The sequence below is a fragment of the Henckelia pumila genome, chromosome 1, assembly GCF_033568475.1.
Source record: "Henckelia pumila isolate YLH828 chromosome 1, ASM3356847v2, whole genome shotgun sequence".
Taxonomy (NCBI): Eukaryota; Viridiplantae; Streptophyta; class Magnoliopsida; order Lamiales; family Gesneriaceae; genus Henckelia; species Henckelia pumila.
This window is the reverse complement of record NC_133120.1, coordinates 117,389,630-117,411,411: the sequence shown is the minus strand read 5'-3', so window position 1 is coordinate 117,411,411 and position 21,782 is coordinate 117,389,630. Positions and strand designations below refer to the sequence as shown.

The window sequence follows — 21,782 nt, the reverse complement described above, 5'->3', positions numbered from 1 at the left end:
AAAAATATCCAAAATTTAAAAATGAATCATTATTAGAGGTTATTTTTCAAACAACTAATCAATCCGGTGGACGTGAAAACATTTTTTTATTACATGAGGTAATCTTTTTAGTGATGCAAAAGCTATTCCTTTCTTTGCATAGTCATTACAAAGTTACTTGGAATCAAATTAAAGCCTGTGCTATTCCCAATATCTATTGCTTATATAAACATCGAACATTGATCCATCTATATTATCCGAAACAAATTGATACAAAACAGCTAGGTTTATTAATATTTTCACTACTACCAAAAAAAATGCCCGTTTATTCGTCGGATTCCGATGACGCTCCGGCCCGTCAAAGAAGATTGTTTGGTCGTGAGAAGCCCTTGCATGCCATTTTTGGTGGAGGAAAAGGTCCAATCTCAACTCCTTTTACATCAGTTTTAACTTTAAGGCTTTCCGGGGTTAATTAATATATGATTGCATTATTAGGTAGTGTTTGGAAGAGCTTTTAAGAAGCATTTTTCAGTTTTTCGTCAACAAAATTTAACAAAATTTCTAAATTTTGTTAAGAAAAAGCTGAGAAGTGCTTCCTAAACGCTCTCTCAAACACTACCTTAATCTATGATTCCAATCGATGTAAAATTACGTGTGTTGTGTAAATATTATCTAATTGATAAAAATAAAAGAATAATTATGAACATTTAATATTTTAATAAACATGCATGATTTCAGTTGATGCCAGAAAATGATTGCTGCTACATTCGACTTAGATTGTTTTTCACGTCGCTATAAAAAAATATACTTATATTTTAATTTATTTTTCACTTTTCTTTCTGGCGAATTAAATTGGTCGTTCTTCGTCCACCAATGAAAACATAAGGCAATGGATATTAGATTTTATTATTTTAACTTTTTATTTAAGATACCATAATTTGAGTTATATATAGTAGTTTCTTTGCGATTTTAGTCTTAATTTTGAATTGTCAAATTTCAGTTTTAATTTTTTATAAGTTTTAATATTTTTGATGTGGTGCTGATATATATAATGTCAAGTCAACACTCGTAAGAAAAATATTAAAATTTCCAGAAATTAAAATACACGACCATGATTGAAATTTGACAGCATACGTATTATAAGAGCAAAAACGCAAAAAAACGAATATACATGACTGATGTTCCCATTTTCTCCTTTTGTTAATTCCAACTATATATATTGATATATAATATTATGCATGTAAGTAGATGAACACGTACAAGTGCGTACTTAGCAATTTATTATAAAAATCCGAATTGAAATTTTCATCTTTAACATGTTTTTTTTTTCCCTGCATGCAGTTGCTGACATACTACTGTGGAGAAACAAGAATTTATCAGCAGCAATACTAATCGGATGCACAACTATATGGTTTCTATTTGAAGTGCTGGAATATAATTTTGTCACACTTTTATGTCATATCTCCATGGTTTTGATGATACTCATCTTCATCTGGTCTTCTGGAGCTGGACTAGTTCACAAGTAATTAATATATATTCTACATATTTAATGAATTTCCATTATTATTGCAACGGTTTTTTTTTTTTTTTAATTTCGGCTTCATATATATATTTTTCCAATATCGTCTATATATATATATATATATCCAGAAATCCTCCGGAGCTACGAGTAATTACGATACCAGAATCCACATTCCGATGGTTGTACGCCAAAATGAACACGACGATATTAAAACTATACGATGTTTCTTCGGGGAAAGATTTAAAGACCTTTTTAATGGTACGTTGTACACTAATTAATATTCTTTCTGCATGTAATAAACATGAATATTTGACTAATGCTTGCAATATGGTTCATATAATATTTAGGCAATGGCATTCCTATGGATACTGTCAGGAATTGGAAACTATTTCAGCTCCTTGAATCTTATATACACGGGTAAGATGTTTAGCTGTCACCCGAATAGTTTCGCTTGAACTGCTAACTGCGTGCGAAAATTAATTCTACAATCATGTCATCTTATGACGATCTATATATTCATATGTTTAAATTTGCAGGATTTATTTGCTTGTTGGCTCTACCGGCATTATACGAAAGATACCAACATGAGGTGGATTATCTAGCAAGTCAGGGGAATAAGGATATGAAGAAATGGTACAAGAAATTTGATTCCAAAGTTCTTAACAAGATTCCAAGAGGACCTGTCAAAGAAAAGAAGAGATTCTGAGCAATTTATGATTTCACCAGGTTTCAGCATCATTGGCTCGATCAGATTAATTTGTTATTAATATATAGATTGTTCGATTTGTACATGTAAAAGTTTATGATCATATGATCAATGTATATATATAAATGTTCATACCAAATTAACAAGCTGATATTTGATTTATAATTTTTTTTTTTGTTGTGTTAATTTGTGTTGCACGTCTAGGGCCGTTTCTATTTGAAGGCACAAGAGTCGTCTGACTCGAACCCATTTTTTTTCGAGGCCCATAATTTTGAAAAAAAAAAATTATATAATAGTGTAAATTGATTCAATATAAATTAATTATACTTGGGATTTTTTCATTCATATTACATAAAATTATTTTTTCTTTGCCTATTGCCTAATAATTTTTTTTATTATTTATGGGCTTATTGATAAATTTATTTGTGAAGTTTATTATTCCTAGGACTTTTGATAATTTTTTCAAATATAAATTATTTTTTCCGTGTCCAATATAAACAAAAAAACCTTTTTTATTCCCTAAATTTATTATATAATAGTGTAATTAAACTAATATAAAAACATATTTTCTGACTCACATGAGTTGTTTTGATATTAATGATGACGATTTATTTTTGGAGTTGACATTTCTTGAAGTTCTCATTACCAAGATAAACAAAATCAGCAATGGATGTAGTGAATTACTTGAAAAAAAATAGATGGATATTTCTCAAATATTCACATTGCATATAAAATCTTGTTGACTATACTTTTTACAGTTATAAGTGCAAAACAAAATTTCTCAAATTTAAAGTTCTTCATAACATTTCCTCAATAAACCATGTCATAAGAAAAGATTGAATGAATTGGTTATGTTATTAATTGAGAAAAACGTTCCTAAACAATTTGATCAATATTGTTAGCTCTAAGCTATTAGACGAGTTGTTTTATAGTAATTATTTTGTACATGTTTGATAGTTTTTTGAAAAATGTATATGTTTGATCTTATTACTCAATTAAAATAAAAATATTTTGACTATTATACATTTTTTAATTTGATCACCCGTCCCATAGTTGGGCAACCCGTTAGTGTCTCCACGCTCTAGTCGTTTTATTCTTAGGCGTGAGAGGGGTATGTTGATGTGTTATTTGTGTCTCACATCAGTTGGATAAATATCATGGGAGCCCTTAATATAGACAAGAGCAACTCTCCCCCCTTAAATAACTTTTGGAGTTGAGTTAGTTCCAAACTAATTTCTTAACAAAAACACGATTTCAACTTTTATGAAATTGAACTTAAAATATCCTACTGCTCTTTTAATTATAGACGTGTATTTTTTGGTGAAGAGAAAAAAAAATCAAAAGGCGAATCGGAAAATCCGGTCATTTTTAGAAGTTGTAAATATAGGTTAAATCTCGTGAAGGTACACATCCTAATCATGTCAAAAATAAACTCAAATGCAGCCACAAATTTTTTGGGACCTCTCCATTTTTGTGTCTATTAATAAAGATCACTACGTTTATTTTTCTTTAATGAATTAGATTGAATTTTTTACCCAAAAAAAAAACATGCATGATGAGAAATGGGTCAATCAACCGACTTTTCAAAGTAGTTTGTTAAAATATGACAATATAATGCGCAACGATGAAATGGACAATGGAGAAAGTCCCATTAATTCCCAAGGTGTATGGCCAATATATATATATATATATATATATATATAATATGTTGCCACATTAGTGAGAAATGTGATTAATTAAAATTGATGATATGATAAAAATCCTATCATATATTTATTTATATTTTAGAGATATATCAGAATATTGCTTAGATATCCATAATTCTAGTTGACTTATACATTAAAATTCTATATGGACTGAAACTCTCTTCTTATAAATAGGGGTCTCTAACCCTTATTACGGTAACCATTTTCTTACACATCTCGCATATGTCTTTAACACGTCTTTCACATATTTTCTATCCTTGCAATTTTTCTACTTTTTCTATTGAATCGTATACTAACTTGAGCGTCGGAATGACTTCACCTTCGACGAGCCATCTCACATGTTTTCTTTGATACACAAAAATATTTTGGGATCATTCGGCTTGGTTTATTGAAGAAATTAGTTCGTTGATTAATGAGTCAAGGTAATTTATTTGATGTGAAATTTTTGAACGCATCAATTGGCGCCTTCTGTGGGAATGAAAACTAAACCCACGATTACTCTTTACGGTTGACTCAAGAAAGGAAAAAAGAAGAAAGAATTTTCCATATGAGTTTTAGATTTTGCACATTAGCCCACGTGCAAATGGTGTTGGGATGAATTGAACCGTCGGATCGGGTTCAAATTTGATTCTTATCGTTGAACACAAGCTGCACATCTCACATGGTTTCTGCGCGTCCTGATTGAACATGAAATTGTAGAAAAATCTAACCGTTGGATTTATGAAAAATTTACACAATGTGTTTGGAACATCATGTCGCAACTTCTGAACGGTGGAGAATTTTATTGGTTGTCTTTAGATGCAGATATTTATGGCCCAATATATTATGTTGTTATTCTCTCATGATTATTGTGCGACATTCTTGAAAAAGCAGTTGCGGAAAAATTAACCGTTGGATTGCTTTGAAATTTATACCATGGATTCATATTATCATGAATTAAGTTCTAAACGGTGGAGATCTATTTTTAAGCTTCTAGAATTGGATATACATGACCAAACAATATCTGTTGTTCTTCTCACATGATTACTATACAAGATTTTTGAAAAAGAAATTACAAAAAAATTTAACCGCTGGATTTTTTTGAAATTTATACCACATACTCATAACATCTTTACACTCATTCTGGATGGTGGAGATCATTATTCTCTTATCACATGAAGTCGAATCTTTGATCAAAGAATAGAATATGATATCTTGATATATATTCAAAGTCATGTCATCGACAACGCATGAACGAGATAAATATTTTAATTATCTTTATGTTGGAATTAAATTATAAAAGTTTTATTTTTGAAATTTTTTATTATTTTTTGAATAATATTCTAAGGCATCTCTTACTATCAAAATTATATGTTTGTTTTCTTGTGATCAGATTTGTTAGACTTCTATTGCCTTGTATTTTTTGTTTGAGTCTTTTTACAGATATCGGGCATGCAATCTTGCAATAAAGCCCAATTCTACTATATCGGGCATGATCTGCAGTAAGGCCTTATTCTACTATATCGGATGTGCAATCTCGCTGTAAGACTCTCTTTTATGCATAGAGCATGCAATCTAGCAATAAGACCCAATCTATGACTCGATACTCTCTTAAACCAAGCTCAACACTGATCACGCAATTTTTGGTCAAATTCAAAAGTCCGACCAAGCTTGACACATACCACGCAATTCGTGGTCAAACTAAAGCCCGACCAAGCTCGGCACATCCCACGCAATTCTTGGTCAATTCAAAAGCCTGACTTTTGAAATAGACGTTGGTCCTTTCAAAACAATGCATTTTCATAACGAGGGCTTAAATTTATGAAGATTAGGATAAAATCTTCTTCTTTTCGGAGATATACATCGTCATTATATTTTTAATTATTCTATTTTTTTAATCAAATTCATTATAATTGAAATTTAGTTATTTTGATTTGATATCTCGAATTCCCAAAATCCTTCTATATTATATTATATTATATTATATTATATTATATTATATATATATAAGGATATTTTAATTTGTATTTAATTGTATGCTATGCACTAATAGAACGTACTCTTACTTATTAGAGATTTTTCTATGTACAGTTGTAAATATTAAGTGTTAGGTTTGGACAGTCTAAAATCACAGAAATACCAGAAATAAATTTTTGAGTGTGTATTATCTTTCAGTGTTGTCAACACTTCACGATAACACTATGCAGCAGACTAATTAACTAACAGTAAAAGTAAATAACAACACAGATAATTATGCACAAGTATCAAGTACTTGTACGATGCCTCATGGCGAAATAATCACTAGAAAAATAAAACCAGTTTACAAAAACCAGCTAGTGATTGTTTTATGAAAAACTACTTTTCTCAAACAGATTGAAAAAATAAACGACTTCCTAAAAACTAGTAAGAACTAGAATAATAAACCAATAGGAAGTACTAACCGAAAAACAAAAACCAAAGAAACACTTTCTGAACAACACTTCACTCGTGTGTTCTTCAGTGTTTCCAACACTACTCGGCAACACAACGTAGCAGTAGTATCTCTTCAGAAATTCTTCAATGATCGATCTTCAATACTCTAGAATTTCTGCAACACTTTCTCTATGTATTTTGCTCTCTACGTTTCACTTTCTTGATCTCTCTATCTCATTCATTCTTCTGATCGGTCCATGTACTCCTATATATAGATCTTTGATTTTGTTTCCATAAATAAGAACCTACATATCAAAGGAAATAAAATATCATCAGATATCAAATATTTCGTATCAGAAATAATATAGTTACCAATTTAAAACTTGTTCTAAGAAAGGCAAAACTATAAATATGGAAGTTGAATGCAATAAGGAAATAATTTAAAAGACATGTTGTGAGTCCTCGATTCTAATCATCTAATTAGTAATAATCCATAGTAAAAACAAGGTAAGAATCAAGATGGAAAACAATAATTTTTTTTAAAGAGTGAACAATGCCTGCTCGATCGGTTAATTCTTACCGATCGAGCGGCCAAAATCTATCAAGCCACTGCCCAAAAAAATCAGGACGCCCGCTCGATCGGTGAAGTCTTACCGATCGAGCGGCCAACAATATCCAACCTTATGCCTTTGTACAGGGGTGCTCGCTCGATCGGTAATATTCAACTGATCGAGCGAGATGCTCTGTACCAGAAATTTTCTGGTTTTTCTTTCTTTCAAAACCAATCTCGACTCAATCGATTCGACAGTAAGATAAATTCCATTCAACATGAAATATAAGTATTCAAATATAAATTCATACAATCTTCAAAATATATCAAGCATGCATTCAATCTTGTTTGAACTTATACAAGATACAAAAAGGAGTTCGAAAACATAGACAACTCCTAAACATCAAAGCCTCACTTCTATCATCTCAACCACCTAGTCATGTTGCCTCTGACTCTGTCCTGTCCCACCTATTGCCAAGTACACATACAAACAAAGACAACAGCCGGATAATCCGGTGAGAATACAATTCCCTTAAAAGAGACTATCATGCATATCAAATAAACACATCATGACATGACATGTATCAATTTCCAAATATTTACCACATCAATGTAAAATCAAGTAATTCATCCAAGTACTGAATTAAAATGATATGCATGTCTTTAAACTTCTGGATTATAAGACTCAGATAATCAAATGGAATTCTTTTTTCTTTTTTTCTTTCTTCGGTTTGGGATCCCGAGGTTAAAACATCCTACAATCACACCGACATCCCTCTCGAGGTAGACGAGACATATTTTAATCCTCTAGACTCCGGAGCATTATAGAGAGCTATTTCCGCACATGTAGTAATTCGCCTACAAGGCCACTCAACTATAATCACCAGAACTTCTAATTCAAAATGAATAATCAATCGGCTCAGTATGAATGCATATGTCATCTCATGCATTCAAATATCATTTCAATCATCAATTCAAATAATCATTCAATCATGATTTCAAATAAACATTCAATCATGATTTCAAATAAGCATTCAATCATGCAAGTATGTGAATTCTTCGGAACACTCGAATCAAGTCCTATTCGAGTTAATCGTTCCATTCAAATCTAAGTCATCTTTTACCTTATTCGCTTCGAAGGTACTTCAATCTGAAAATCAATAATAAGGATAATAATCAATATCCAATCAAATTCATTCAAAACACAATCAAACTTCTTCGATTGATAAATAAGAAAATCGATATTGTACCGACTTCAATCTTCCAAACTGACCAAAGCTGCTATCTCGCAACTCTGTTTACTTCACTTCAATCTAACAGAATAAGTCATAAGGATCAATATCGACATCCAAAATCTCAATCAAACTCGATACGTGATAAGTGCATTTTGTTTGCATTAGTTCATGATAGATTTATGTCTTTTTTGTGTGCATTCATATTATTTTTATGTGTTTTTATGTGTTTTAGTGCATGTGTGTGTATTTCACTCCTTGGGTTAATTTTGTAGGAAAATATATTTTTGAAGAGTGAATTACGGACCAGCTTTGTTCAAAAAATCAAATTTAATTTTAGAAAGCTCTAAATCCAATCTCCACCAATCCGATTAAATTTAAAGATGTTTTGAAGCTTCTGTCCAAATTTCAGCTCAATCCGACGGCTAGATCTTGAGATATGAATTGTTGAAAATTGTCGCTCGGCATTGAAAATTTGTACTACGCGCGCGCGAGTTTCGTGTCCAGCCTTCTGTTTTTATGTGCTGCGCGCGCACGCGTGTTCGGGGGTCATATGTGCTCCGAAAAGTCCTATTTTGGAGAGGAAATTTACTGGTAGGCGTTCCGGACCATATATATACAAGATATAACATATTTTTGAGGGTTTCGGAAGCTCCAGAGCGCAGACAACGCAAGAGGAGGCGGCTACAAGGCTTGGGAGAGAAGATTTATCTTTTATTTTCTTCTTTATTTTTATTTTTGAATTATTGTTTTTAATTATTGAGTAGTTTATTTTCAACCAAGACGGCGTGATTGGGCCGAACAAATTTATGTAGAAAACTTGGATGTTTGTTTGGGATTTTTCAGGATTGATTTTATTTTATTGATTGTCAGATTTATATTTGTCTTGTGAATAGTCTGATCAACTGTTTGCTTGCATGTTAATTGATTCCAAGTCAACAGAGGAGGTATTGATTTTGATCGCTTTGATAATCAACATATTGTAAAACCGACTAGAAATAGAACTCGGTTTCAGTATGCGGTTTGAGTGTAAACTGAATTTTCACAAATATTTAATGCATTCAAATTTGTTTAGAATTACGAAAGATTAGTTCATCAATATTTGAATAGGTTTGATTGTTTTAGAAATAGTCCTTTGAACAAATTAGGAGAATTCCCGTGAATTAAGATTAAATCTGAGTCCTGAATCGACTACATGTTACAAGATTTGTTCGGTACCTACGTGTGTCTTGGTTGTCTTTATTTTAATTATTTTTATCTTTAGTTATTTTTATTCTTATTTCTTAAGTAGTTTTTATTTTATTTTCTTGTTTTATTTAAATCAAATTGCTCTTATTGATTTTGTCTAGATTAAGTAAAATAATTAAATCTTGAGAATTGACAACAGTCCCTGTGGGATCGATACTTGGACTCTCTGTCCACTTTACTATTACTTGACCTGGTGCGCTTGCCAGTAGATTTTGATCACAATACAATCAAAACATCGCAACGATATCCAAAACTCAAACTGACGGCATAACGGCTATATTCTGACAAACCGGAAACGCAGACATCATAATATCAATCAAATAAACTCATTCTAATCAACAAACATCCATTCCCAATCAAACCCAACACATCTCAAAATCCACAATTTCGAAATTCATAAGAAAATTCATATCAAATCCAATCGTCGCTATTTCATCGAACCATCTTAGATATACTATCACAACTATCTCATAATCATCATCTCCGAATATAATTCAATTCTAAAGACATCCAAAAATTCAAACCTCTCAGAAATAAGATAAATTTACTTCCAAACGGAGCACTCGTCGCTGTGATCGCAAATATAAACTTCAGATCAAATTCCAGCGGACGGATCGAGCTAAAATGGAAATCCCAAAGCTTGGAAGCTTGTTGGGTCGGTTTCCATGGTGAGAGACGGTGGAGGGGAAGGGATTGGAGTGAAAAAGAAAGTCAATTGTCTCTTAAATATCTAACAAATTCATTTATTGCATTTTAGTCCCTAAAAATTCCAAAAATTGCATTTTAGTCCCTGATCAAAATAGAATCGGCCCTCGACTTATAAAATCTCTGATTATCTCACATAAAGTTAATTAAGATAATTTTGTGGCGTTACAATTCCCCCCCCCCCCTCTAAGAATCGATTTCGTTCTCGAAATCAAACATGATTATATCACCAGGTCGAGGCTTCAATCAAAGGACTGCAATAAGAATTTACATCTCGGAACTAAGTCCAGAATCTGCTTCCAATCTAACTCTGAATCGTTCAACTCAATAAATTCGGTATCTCAAAAATAGAGAAAGTCAGAAACTCTAGTCGATTACTTCATCAACACTCCGTCTGTCTATCAAAATCATCTCATCTTCGTTAGAAAATCCAGTTAATTTCAGTCATCACTCGAATAATCTTTCGTTCTAACTCATGTGACACAGAAATTACATATCAAAAGAAAGGAGATCTTCATCTCTCCTCGTACAACTTCTAGAAAGTGATTTCAATAATCATCTGATCGCTACCGTTGTACGAAGTCTCCACAAGAATCAAGAATTCTGCCAACTAGTGCTAAGTCGAGCACTACAACTCATGGCAATTCCTCTAAAGTTCGATTCAATTGATCTAGATGTACGTCGTTCTGAGGGTATCGAATCGATAATAGTTGAATCAACAATAAAAAGTCTCTTCTAAGTCTATGCCGAAAGAACATTACATCAAGGATCTCTGTCTAGACCGACAGACTTCGGCAATTCATGACATCTGACAACCTCTAACAATATATCAATTCTAGGTTCTTCATCAAAATCATACTGTACAGAAAACTGTAACAGATTCTATAAATGAATCAATCAAAATCAGACAGCCGATAAAATAAGGATAAATTCTTCGGTTCAAAAAAATCAGTTGCTGCATTCACTCCTTCAGTTAAAAAGATTCAAATCAGAAATCTCAATAAGAAGAAAACCAAGTACTGCAAGATCGTCAGTACTGAAACTCAGAATACAAAAGAGCGGATAATCAAAAATTCCATCATCAGATAATAAGATCAAAGAATTTCATTCGGTTCAATCAGAAATTCAAACGTCGAGATTAGTATACAACTGATCGGCGTACAATTATGAAAAGATTTTCGAAAACTCTGTACGATCAGTACAATTCTCATAGCTAGAAAGCAAGAAATTCATCAATAAGAATTCCTAATTTCAACTAATACTTCTGAGATATTCGGTCAACAGAAAATTCTTCAACAATACAGGAGTATTCGTCAAAACTAACGGCATGTCAAAAGTTCAAAACCGTCATACCTCAATTCGGAAACGATTGTGAGAAAGTTCTCTTCACGAACTTCCTGAAGATAAAATTCGGATCCCCATTCAGTGTCGAACTCATTTTGAAAATCGGGACCAATCTAGAAGTTCATTCCGAACAACTTCAGTCGTTCAATAACCACTGGCACATCAACCAGTTCAGGTTCATTTCAATACATCAACTGTAAAGTTTCGAGATTTCTTTCATACTATTCTGTAACAACAGTCATTCTACAGAATAAATCAAGAATTCTTAACGGAAAATTCCATTACTCGATCAACGATACTCATATAACATCTCCTCTCAGACTCAACAAAGTAGCATTGCTACGAAAATCATCAAAATATGATCCCAATTCCCTTCTGAATCAGAATAAACTGTACAACGGAAATTCGAATTGCTCTCTCTCTGACTGCTGACAGTTCAAAACATCAGAAGCCATAATTCGAACTTCATACTTCCTCATCCTCTATTCAATCTGATTTCTCAATTCATCAAACATCTTCCGATCATTTGGAAGAACTCTGAATAAACTTCAAAGTGCCAATTTCCTGATACTCTGTCTCAAACTGAAACATATGGCACAACAAAAGTTATTCGCTAATAAGGCATCAATACAAACCTGAAACTCAGATTATACTCAGATCTGATCTAACTTCCTCGGATTCTGAAAGGTCGAATCAGATTCCAAAGAGTTCTCAATATTCTCAATCAACTCTGGTTCGAAGTCGAATGAAGGAGTCAAGATAAACGTTTCATTTGTTCCAGACTCTATCAGAAGTGAAACAATCATATGTCAAAGAGAACAACTGAAGTAGATAAAATAAGATCAGATCATTCAGCTTAAAAATCTTAGTTGTTACAATCAGTTCTCTGGATAATAATATAATTCGTAGTCAGATTAATCGTCCTCTATAACTCTCTTTCCCAACTCAAAATCAGTTCGGACTGCGACAATCAAAACTTCTATCTTCCAAGATCAGAACAGATTACTGAAATCTTCCAAGCAAGAAAAAGATGCTAAATCTTCCAAACAAGAAAATCTCTGTGAGACTCAAATCGGAAACTAACATTGCATTTCAAACGTCTTCAACTTCTTCGATGCTCAAGATAACAAGGAGTTCTTCTGAACAAGAATAAGTCTCAACTCTCAATAAGAAGGAGTGCAAAGCACCGAAAGGTCATCAATACCGAAGAAATCAATAATACTGAGGTGCTGATCAATCTCTCCTTCAATTCAATAAGATCTGGTCTCAAGATACAAACTAAACAGAAGAACATAATCTACTGAGTAATATTCTTCTCAACAATAAGAATTCTTCAAAGGATTCACGATAGAATTCGCTAAATCCAAAATCTTCAAATTCAGATAAGGACGTCGATCCATATCAATTCATAACAGCTCTAGTCTTGAGGTATTCAATAAAATTCCATCTTCCTAGATAAACGATCGAGGAAAATACAACTCGGTCTCAAAAGATTCAGACATCAAAAGAATAGCATAATTGATCGGCATGAAAATCCGCGAACAATACTTAAAGAATCTGAAAGATCAATACGGATATGTTAGAACCTAATGGGGGGGGGGGGGGATTTAGGTTCTATTGGCAACTTTATCAATTTAAAGCGATTATGCAAATGCGCAAGGGGAAGACTTTAAAGCAATTAATAATAAGTGCGGTAAATAAATGCGTAAGTAAATAAAAGAGATAAGAGATGTTTATGGAAGTTCGACGATAAATCGTCTACGTCTCCCCTTTTTGGTTAAGATCGATTAACCAAGGATCCACTAGCACTTCAACGTCTTGGCCTTGATGGCTCCAAGGATAGCCGTACAACTCAACACGATCACCGCGCCGATACAACTCAAACTCTTGGCCTTAAGGGCTCCAAGGATAGCCTCAACACAACACACTTGACTTCACACTCAAGTGCTTACAATGATAGCACAACACACTTGGCTTCACACTCAAGTGTTTACAACAATAGCACAACCAACTCACAAACTATTTTAACAAACACTCTCAAATATATTACACAAACACTTTGATAGTGAGAAATTGCTTGCAAAAGAGAGAAGAGATGAGTTGGGATGTCTCCAAATGACCTTGGATGACATCTATTTATAGTTGGCAAAGATTTGAATCTGATTTGAGTGCATGAGGCGTGTGTTGAGAAGTCAAGGAGTGACAAAAAGTGTTCGGCGCCGCTGCCTACTTTTTCCCAGCACTGAGCGGATTTTGTGGACAATTCATATCTAACAATCTAACCGTTGGATTGATCTGAAATTTAAACCGAAGCTTTAAAACATCTGGATATTTATTCTGAACAGTGAAGATTTGATTTGAACGAATAAATCATGCCCAGTATTTTTCGGAATTCTCTTCATCATGTTTTCGAACTTGTTCTGTGCAACAAATTAGAAAAATTCATATCTCCCAATCCATCTGTTGGATTGACCTGAAATTTGGACAGAAGCTTTATAACATCATAAGCTTGTATCTGTTTGGTGAATATTGGATTTGGATTTTTCAAACATTACCAGTTATTTTCTGAAGTCGAATCTTCATGGTTTCGTTCCTTGCAGAAGTGGGTACTGTGCAGCATATATGAAAAAATTCATATCTCTCATTCTAGCCGTTGGATTGCTCTCAAATTAGGATAGTAAATGTAACACTTCTTTATCTAGATTATGACATGTGGAGATCCGATTTGGAGTCATAGAAAATTTTCAGTAATTTTCGGAAGTTGCTGCTCCATACTTTGGCTTCTTCTTGTCTTTTTCTAAATATCTCTTAACAATGTTCCATGACATTCACATAACATTGTGTCCATTATATGAGCAAATTGAGACTTCATAAATACATTGATAGCTTCAAAATAACTTCCAATAATTTATTTTTCAATAAATCTAATCTGTAAAATCTCACTTTAAATAGTTAGTAACATTTAACCGAGTTTTGTAATCATCAAAATATAATATTATGAGACTTGTTAATGCATTAAAAATATTAATCTCATATCACGAGATTTGTATGCGTTTAAGGCGTAACAATCTCTCCCTTTTTGATGATCACAAAACTTGGTTAAATAGGAGAAATAAATGTACAATATTAAATAAACAATTTAAATTTGCACAATATAATTGCATGAATAAAACTCCCCCTAAATTAAACAATTAGCTAAGAAGAAATTATAAATTTGATTATCAAATAACCAATTTTATTCTCCATGCATTTAACTGAACTAACTCTCCCCCTTAGTTAAAGTATTTAACCAAACTAATTCTCCCCATTTTTGTGATAATCAAAAAGACTGGAAAAGTAAATGCAAAACAAGAGAATTGAAATATAATTTCTAAAAAGCAACACATAAATTTCACATAAAATTTGAGCTTTATAACTTTGAATAAATACAATTAATTTGTATTATCCAACATTAAATTGCTCGAATTTAATATTAAGCTCCCCCTTAATATGACATTAAATTTAAACTTATGTTTACAAGCAATTACAACTCAATCATGACAAGTTCACCACGCAAACGAATAAAAGTATTTTCATCTAGTGGTTTTGTAAAAATATCAGCAATTTGATTAGTTGTGTCAACATATTGAAGTTCAACTTCATTTCGTTCGATGTGGTCACAAATAAAATTATTACGAATGTCAATATGTTTGGTGCGCGAATGTTGAATCGGATTCTTTGTAAGACATATGGCGCTAGTGTTGTCACAGAAAATAGGAATTTTTTAAAAAGATACACCATAGTCGAACAATTGATGTTTCATCCAAAGAATTTGCGCACAACAACTACCGGCAGCCATATATTCGGCTTCGGTCGTTGATAATGCAACACAGTTTTGTTTCTTTGAAAACCAAGAAACTAAACAGTTTCCTAAAAAGAAACAAGTTCCACTAGTGTTTTTCTTGTCCACCTTATATCCACCAAAGTCGGCATCACAATAAGCTTTTAAATCAAAGAAAGAATTTTTTGAATACCACAAGCCGAGATTTGGAGTATTTGAAAGATATTTGAAAATGCGTTTTAAGGCGAACAAATGTGATTCCTTTGGACATGATTGAAATCGTGCACACAAGCAAACACTAAACATAATGTTCGGTCTACTAGCAGTAGCATAAAGTAAGGAGCCAATCATACTACGAAAGGAAGATTGATCTACAAATTTACCATTTTCATCCTTGTCGAGTTTGATTGTTGTGCTCATTGGTGTAGATGATGATTTTGTGTTCTCCATCCCAAACTTATTTAGAATCTCCTTGATATATTTGTTTTGGTTCACAAAGAACCCATCCTTGCACTGTTTGATTTGCAATCCGAGGAAATAGTTAAGTTCCCCCATCATGCTCATCTCAAAGTGATCCTGCATCAACTTAGAGAATTCTTGACAGAGAGTTTCATTATTAGAACCAAAAATTATATCATCAACATAGATTTGCACAATTAATAAATCATCTTTTTCATTTTTGGTAAACAAGGTAATATCAATTTTACTTCTACAAAAACCATGTGAAAGAAGAAAAGTAGACAATTTATCATACCAAGCTCTAAGAGCTTGTTTCAATCCATACAAGGCTTTGTTAAGTCTAAACACATGATCAGACAAAGCAGTATCAACAAAGCCATCAGGTTGTTCAATGTAAACTTCCTCTTTCAATTTACCATTAAGAAATGCACTCTTGACATCCATTTGAAATAACTTGAAATTTCTAGAGCAACAAAAGCAAGTAGCATGTGAATAGATTCTAGTCTAGCAACAGGCGCATAAGTTTAATCATAATCTATGCCTTCTTCTTGACTATATCCTTTAGCTACAAGCCTAGCTTTATTTCTAATGATAGTACCATGCTCGTCAAGTTTATTCCTAAAGACCCATTTAGTACCAATAATAGATCTATCATGCGGCCTAGGAACAAGATACCAAACATCATTACGCTTAAATTCATTCAACTCATCTTGCATAGCAATTATCCATGAATCATCTAATAAAGCATCATCTACGCACTTAGGTTCAACATGCGAAACAAAATCAAGATGATTGCAAATATTATTAAGTGAAGAGCGAGTGGTTACTTCCTTCGAAGGACTTCCAATGATAAGATCCATAGGATGATCTTTGTGAAGCGTCCAATCCTTTGGAAGTGGTGTTTCCTCAACAGAAACATCTATTTCATTTAAGCTTGAAGAGGCCATCTCTTCTTCAAGTAATTCTACATCATCATTGTTAGTGCGAGAAACTATAGACATAGATTCATCAAATATAACATGCATTGATTCTTCAACAAGTAAAGTACGCTTATTAAATACTCTAAAAGCCTTACTTGATGTAGAATATCCGAGAAAAATACCTTTGTCGGATTTGACATCAAATTTGCCAAGGTTGTCCTTACCATTGTTATGAATGTAGCATTTTGAACCGAAAGCTCTAAAGTATGAAATGTTAGGCTTTCTCCCTCTCCATAATTCATATGGAGTTTTCTTGAGAATTGGCCTTATTGATACACGATTGATAATGTAGCAGGCAGTGTTCATTACTTCAGCCCAAAAATATTTTGGTAGAGAATGCTCACATATCATGGTCCTCGCAATCTCCACAAGTGTCCTATTTTTCCTCTCAACGACCTCGTTTTGTTGAGGAGTCCTAGGACAAGAAAAATTGTGACCGATGCCTTTTTCTTCACAAAAGTTTGTAAAAATATCATTTTGAAATTCAGTTCCGTGGTCACTACGGATCTGTTTGATTGAAAGATTTTTCTCATTCTCAACTCTTTTGACAAAAGTTTTAAAATAATCAAAGACATCATTTTTGTGGGCTAAAAACAATGTCCACGTGTAACGTGAAAAATCATCCACAATGACAAATGCATAAAGCTTCCCTCCTAGGCTAGCGTTCCTCGAGGGACCACATAGGTCTAGGTGAAGAAGTTCAAGGGGCCTAGAAGTTGATATAAAATTTTTGCTTTTAAAAGATTCCCTTGTGTGTTTGCCAAATTGACACGCATCACAAACAGAATCTAATTTTAAATTGAGTTTTGGCATACCAACAACTAAATCAAGTTTAAAAAGTTTTTCTATGGTACTAGGACCAACATGACCTAGTCGTCTATACCAAAGAATGTTGTCATCAACATTCAAGGATACAAGGCTTTTAATATTTGATAAAGATAAATTATTTAAAGAAACCTTGTGTACATTTTCACTTCTATATTGTGAGACCCCGTTTCTAATCGTCTAATCTCGAATAATTAAACACAAATAATTACGAAGAGCCGCGGAAAATTGAATCACATTTTTTTAAAAAAAATATTGCCTCGCGCCCGTGCGAGATATCGTCTCGCGCGTGCGCAGGCAAAAGGTCCAGAGGCTCGCGGAAGTGCTCGCGCCCGCGCGAGAGGAGTGCTCGCGCGCGCGCGGGAAAAACTTCCAGAGCCCCTCCAGGCTAGCCGCACGCACGCGAGGTCCTGTCTCGCCCGCGCGCAGGACAAATGAACAGAAGCCTGGAAACGCTGGAAAAATCAACCAATATCAATTCCGATCAATTCTAAACTCAAGAACACATATATCACAACATTTAGAACATGTAATATTCTAAGTTCTGCCCAAAATACAATAAGATGTTCGACGATAGGGTTATTCGACAATTCAGATAAATTTGAGTTTACTAAACATGTCTCAAGACATGAAATTTCATCAACCCTATAATACAAGATTTCTAAAAGAGTGAACTTCTAGACGGTGTCTCACTCTATCACTTCCAACTCGATCTAGTCATGCAGCTTTTGACACGATCCTGCCCCACCTGCCGTCAAGTACACATACAAACAAAACGACAGCCGGATAATCCGGTGAGAATATAATTCCCAGTAAAAGAGACAAATCAGGCAATTTCAAATAATATAACAAATCATGTTATTTAAAACATCGAGCCAATCAATTCAAAAGAGCATATCAAAACTCAACTCAAAATGCATTAAAATGCAATGCATGACTTCAAAACTCGGGATTATCTAATCGGATAATCAAAATCAATCGGTACTCGGTTGGGATCCCGGGGTCAAGTTTTCACCAACAACTCACCGACACACCCATTCGGGGTGGATTTCGTTCAACTCAAACCCCTAGACTTTAGAGCAACTATAAGAATTATTCTAGCAATTGAAAAAACTCGAAATCCAAAGCCACTTCAATATAGTTTCCTAAATCGTCTAAATTCAAAACGAATAGAATCTTCGGCTCAAGATGTATGCAAGTGCAATTAAACTCATTCAAATAAAACCAACTAATTCAAATAGCATACAAGTATGTGATTTCTTTAGGGAACTCGAATTAAATCAAATTCGAGTTATTCGTTCCATTCATTCAATCGTCGTCTTCTTACCTTTTCAAGTTCGTCGAGGATTCAAATCTGAAAAATAACAACGAACTCAATCAAAATCGAATCGAAACAAAACAAACCATACAAAAAGTTCAATACTATACCGTTCTTCAATTTTCGAATCGATTCAAACTTCTAAGTTCGTTCCAAACCCGAATCGTCAACCCAAATCTGAAATGCTGAACATACGGATTCGATATCAATTCAACAACTCAACCAAACCTGGAAATCAAATCGAAACAAACAATCGAAAGTTCAAAACTCGATTTCGACGGTATAACGGCTATAAACGGTCGAACCAAAATCATCAACATCATCAAACCATCCTATACCATCCATTTTAACTTCTCAAACAACAATATAATCAAAATCCAATCAAAATCCAAAGATCCAATTTCTAAATTTGGCTCCAAAAATCATATAAAATCCAAACTTCGTTTTTTTCCCGAACCGACTTCGAATACACGATCTATGCTAGCTCAAGAACAACATACTCCAAGATTATCAAATTATGACAACCCAAAAAAAATCAAAGTTTGTGGATCGTAGCAAAACTTACGTTAAAACGATGCCCTCTTTGCGGTGATCGTGAATCTCAACTCGAATCTGAAATCTGACGGTCGGATTGAGCGAATCGAACGAAGCAAAAGCTTGAGAAATCGTTGGCCATGGCTTCTCGGCTTTAGGCGTGAGGGAGAGAGGGAGGAGAAGGAGAGAGGAATGGAGAGTGATGGGATAGGATAGGATGGGTAGATAGATATTATATAAATCAAATAATATAATAATCCCCACTTGGCTAATCAACCCGGATTATTGTAATTCGGTCTCTGAAACTCCAAATTAAATCAATTCAATCTCGGTTAAACTAATTCCCATTAATTCCAAAATAATTAATATTCAACTCTGTTAATCTTGAAATAATTAATTTCAGAGCCTTACAATTCTCCCCCTCTAAGAATCGAGTTCGTCCTCGAAATTCAAGCAGTTCCATCTCAGGAAACAAGATAAAGTTCGAAGACTGCTAGAATGATTCTTCTCTCAAAATAATTCTGAATCGCGGTTCTAATCAACTCCACTTCTTGAACCGTTTCTTCAAATCCGAATCGTCTCAACTGCAGAAACTTAATCTGAATCGGTCTCGCTAAAGAGCTGATACTCAGTTCGGTCAATTCTTAATTGATCGTCTCGCAAAGTTGGCGACTCGACAATTCTAGTCTCAACCTCAAAGAAACTCTATGAATTTGGCAGCAAAAGACGAGAAGCAAGTCGAGAAAACCTGATGGATACAGAAGATCCAAGTAGTGGAAAACAAGGAGGACTGAAGGAGTAAAATTCGGTAAGCGAGGTCGCCTATCTCCTCTAGAATCTCAAAGGAACTTGTGAGTTCATCGAGACAGTTCTTCCTCTTAAAGTCTGCATCGCCTAATCTTGGATGTCCATCGCTCTGAGGACAGTAAACTGAACTCAAATATAATCCAATAACAAAAGTTTCTCAAAGACAGAGTTCAAGATGAGAGTTAACTCAAAATCTCATTCTAAAATGACAGACTTGACAAGTCAGCTATCTGAAAATCCTCCTGACTACAATTCCAATCACATTGTCATGTCTAAAATTCATTCGATACGAAACAGAAGCAGATTGCACTTATATCTGGATTAAAATCAGATAGCATCTCCAATTCAGACAGTTCTATATCTCCGTGACCACATACCGAACCTTCCAAATTCTATTCGGCACGGATAAACTACGACACAACAAAAACAATCTGGAATTCTTTCTGACCAACTTTTCAACATCGGTCGAGTCTGGAATTCATTCCGTATGGAGTACAGTAACATATTCCTGCAATCGGTCTAATAGTTCAGCTGATTACTAATTTCCCGTCTGATCAATAGCTTCGGAAAGGTAATCGCCGAAAAGTAATCTTCTTTTCATTCTGACAATTAACTGAACCACAAACAGTCGGTTCTTTCTTTCTATCAGTTATCAAAAGTGGACGGACTAGCAATCACGAAATCAAACTTCGAATCTCATTCTTCATATAAAGGTCGATTCCTCAATCCTCTGAAAATCTTTCGGTCGTCTGAAAGAATAATGAATAACTGTAAAGTGCCAATCTCAAGATACTCTGTCTCAATCAAAATCTCTGGCACAACAAAACAATTACTCACAACTGAGGTATCGTCACTGTCCTGAAACTCAGCTTGTGCCCAGTTCTGATTCTTCTTCAATAAATCCTCCAATTCGAATCTGTTTTCTGCGCTATCTACATCTTCTAAATCAATTCTGGTTCAGTTCGGATAAAAGAATTCTGATAGACTTCCTATCTGTTCCAGACTCTAAATCAGGAGTGCAACATTAATCGGTCGGTGAAGTCAATGAAAGTAGATAAAATAAGAACAGATCCATCGGCTCAAGGAGAATAACGATAGTAGATAAAATAATAACAAATCATTCTGTTCAAACCGCAGTAGCTTCAATGTAATACTTCGTATCATACTGGAATTTAACAATCGGAATCTTCATCATCTCAATTCTTTCCTCAATCTCAAAATCAGTTCGGTCGCAAAATTCATACCAAGACTTCTCAGTTCAAAAAAGACTTCGAGAATTTCACTGGAGATAGTGATGTCCGATCTAACAATCAATAAGATCACTGTCAATCAAATAACACGAATCAGATATTGAGTCTCGAACTGCTCCAACTGCTACTAATATGGACTTCCTCTGAATAAGAATACCTCCAGAATCTGGATGAGAAGATGCAATGCACTGAAGATTATCAGTACAGAGGAAAATAAGAAATACTGAATCTCGGGTCAATCTCTTCTTCATGTCAAACAAACTGATCACATAAGATTCGATTCAGGTGCAAATGCATTCTCTAGAGTTAGATGAGAAATAGACTCCACGACAATAAGAACCTCTCGATAATCTGCTATAGAACTCAAATCTTCGATCCTCAGATACAGATGCCGGATTGGCTTCAA

At 33.8% G+C, this 21,782-nt stretch overlaps 1 protein-coding gene across 1 annotated transcript; it reads left to right on the top strand.

Moving 5' to 3' along the window:
- The first annotated feature begins 250 nt into the window (after window positions 1–250).
- LOC140875991 (reticulon-like protein B14) lies at window positions 251–2,352 on the top strand. The gene is made up of 5 exons (XM_073279832.1): window positions 251–396; window positions 1,321–1,501; window positions 1,630–1,759; window positions 1,849–1,918; window positions 2,038–2,352. The coding sequence occupies exons 1-5, from the start codon at window positions 297–299 to the stop codon at window positions 2,205–2,207; spliced, it is 651 nt and encodes a 216-aa protein (XP_073135933.1). The 5' UTR covers window positions 251–296; the 3' UTR covers window positions 2,208–2,352.
- Window positions 2,353–21,782: the final 19,430 nt, after the last annotated feature.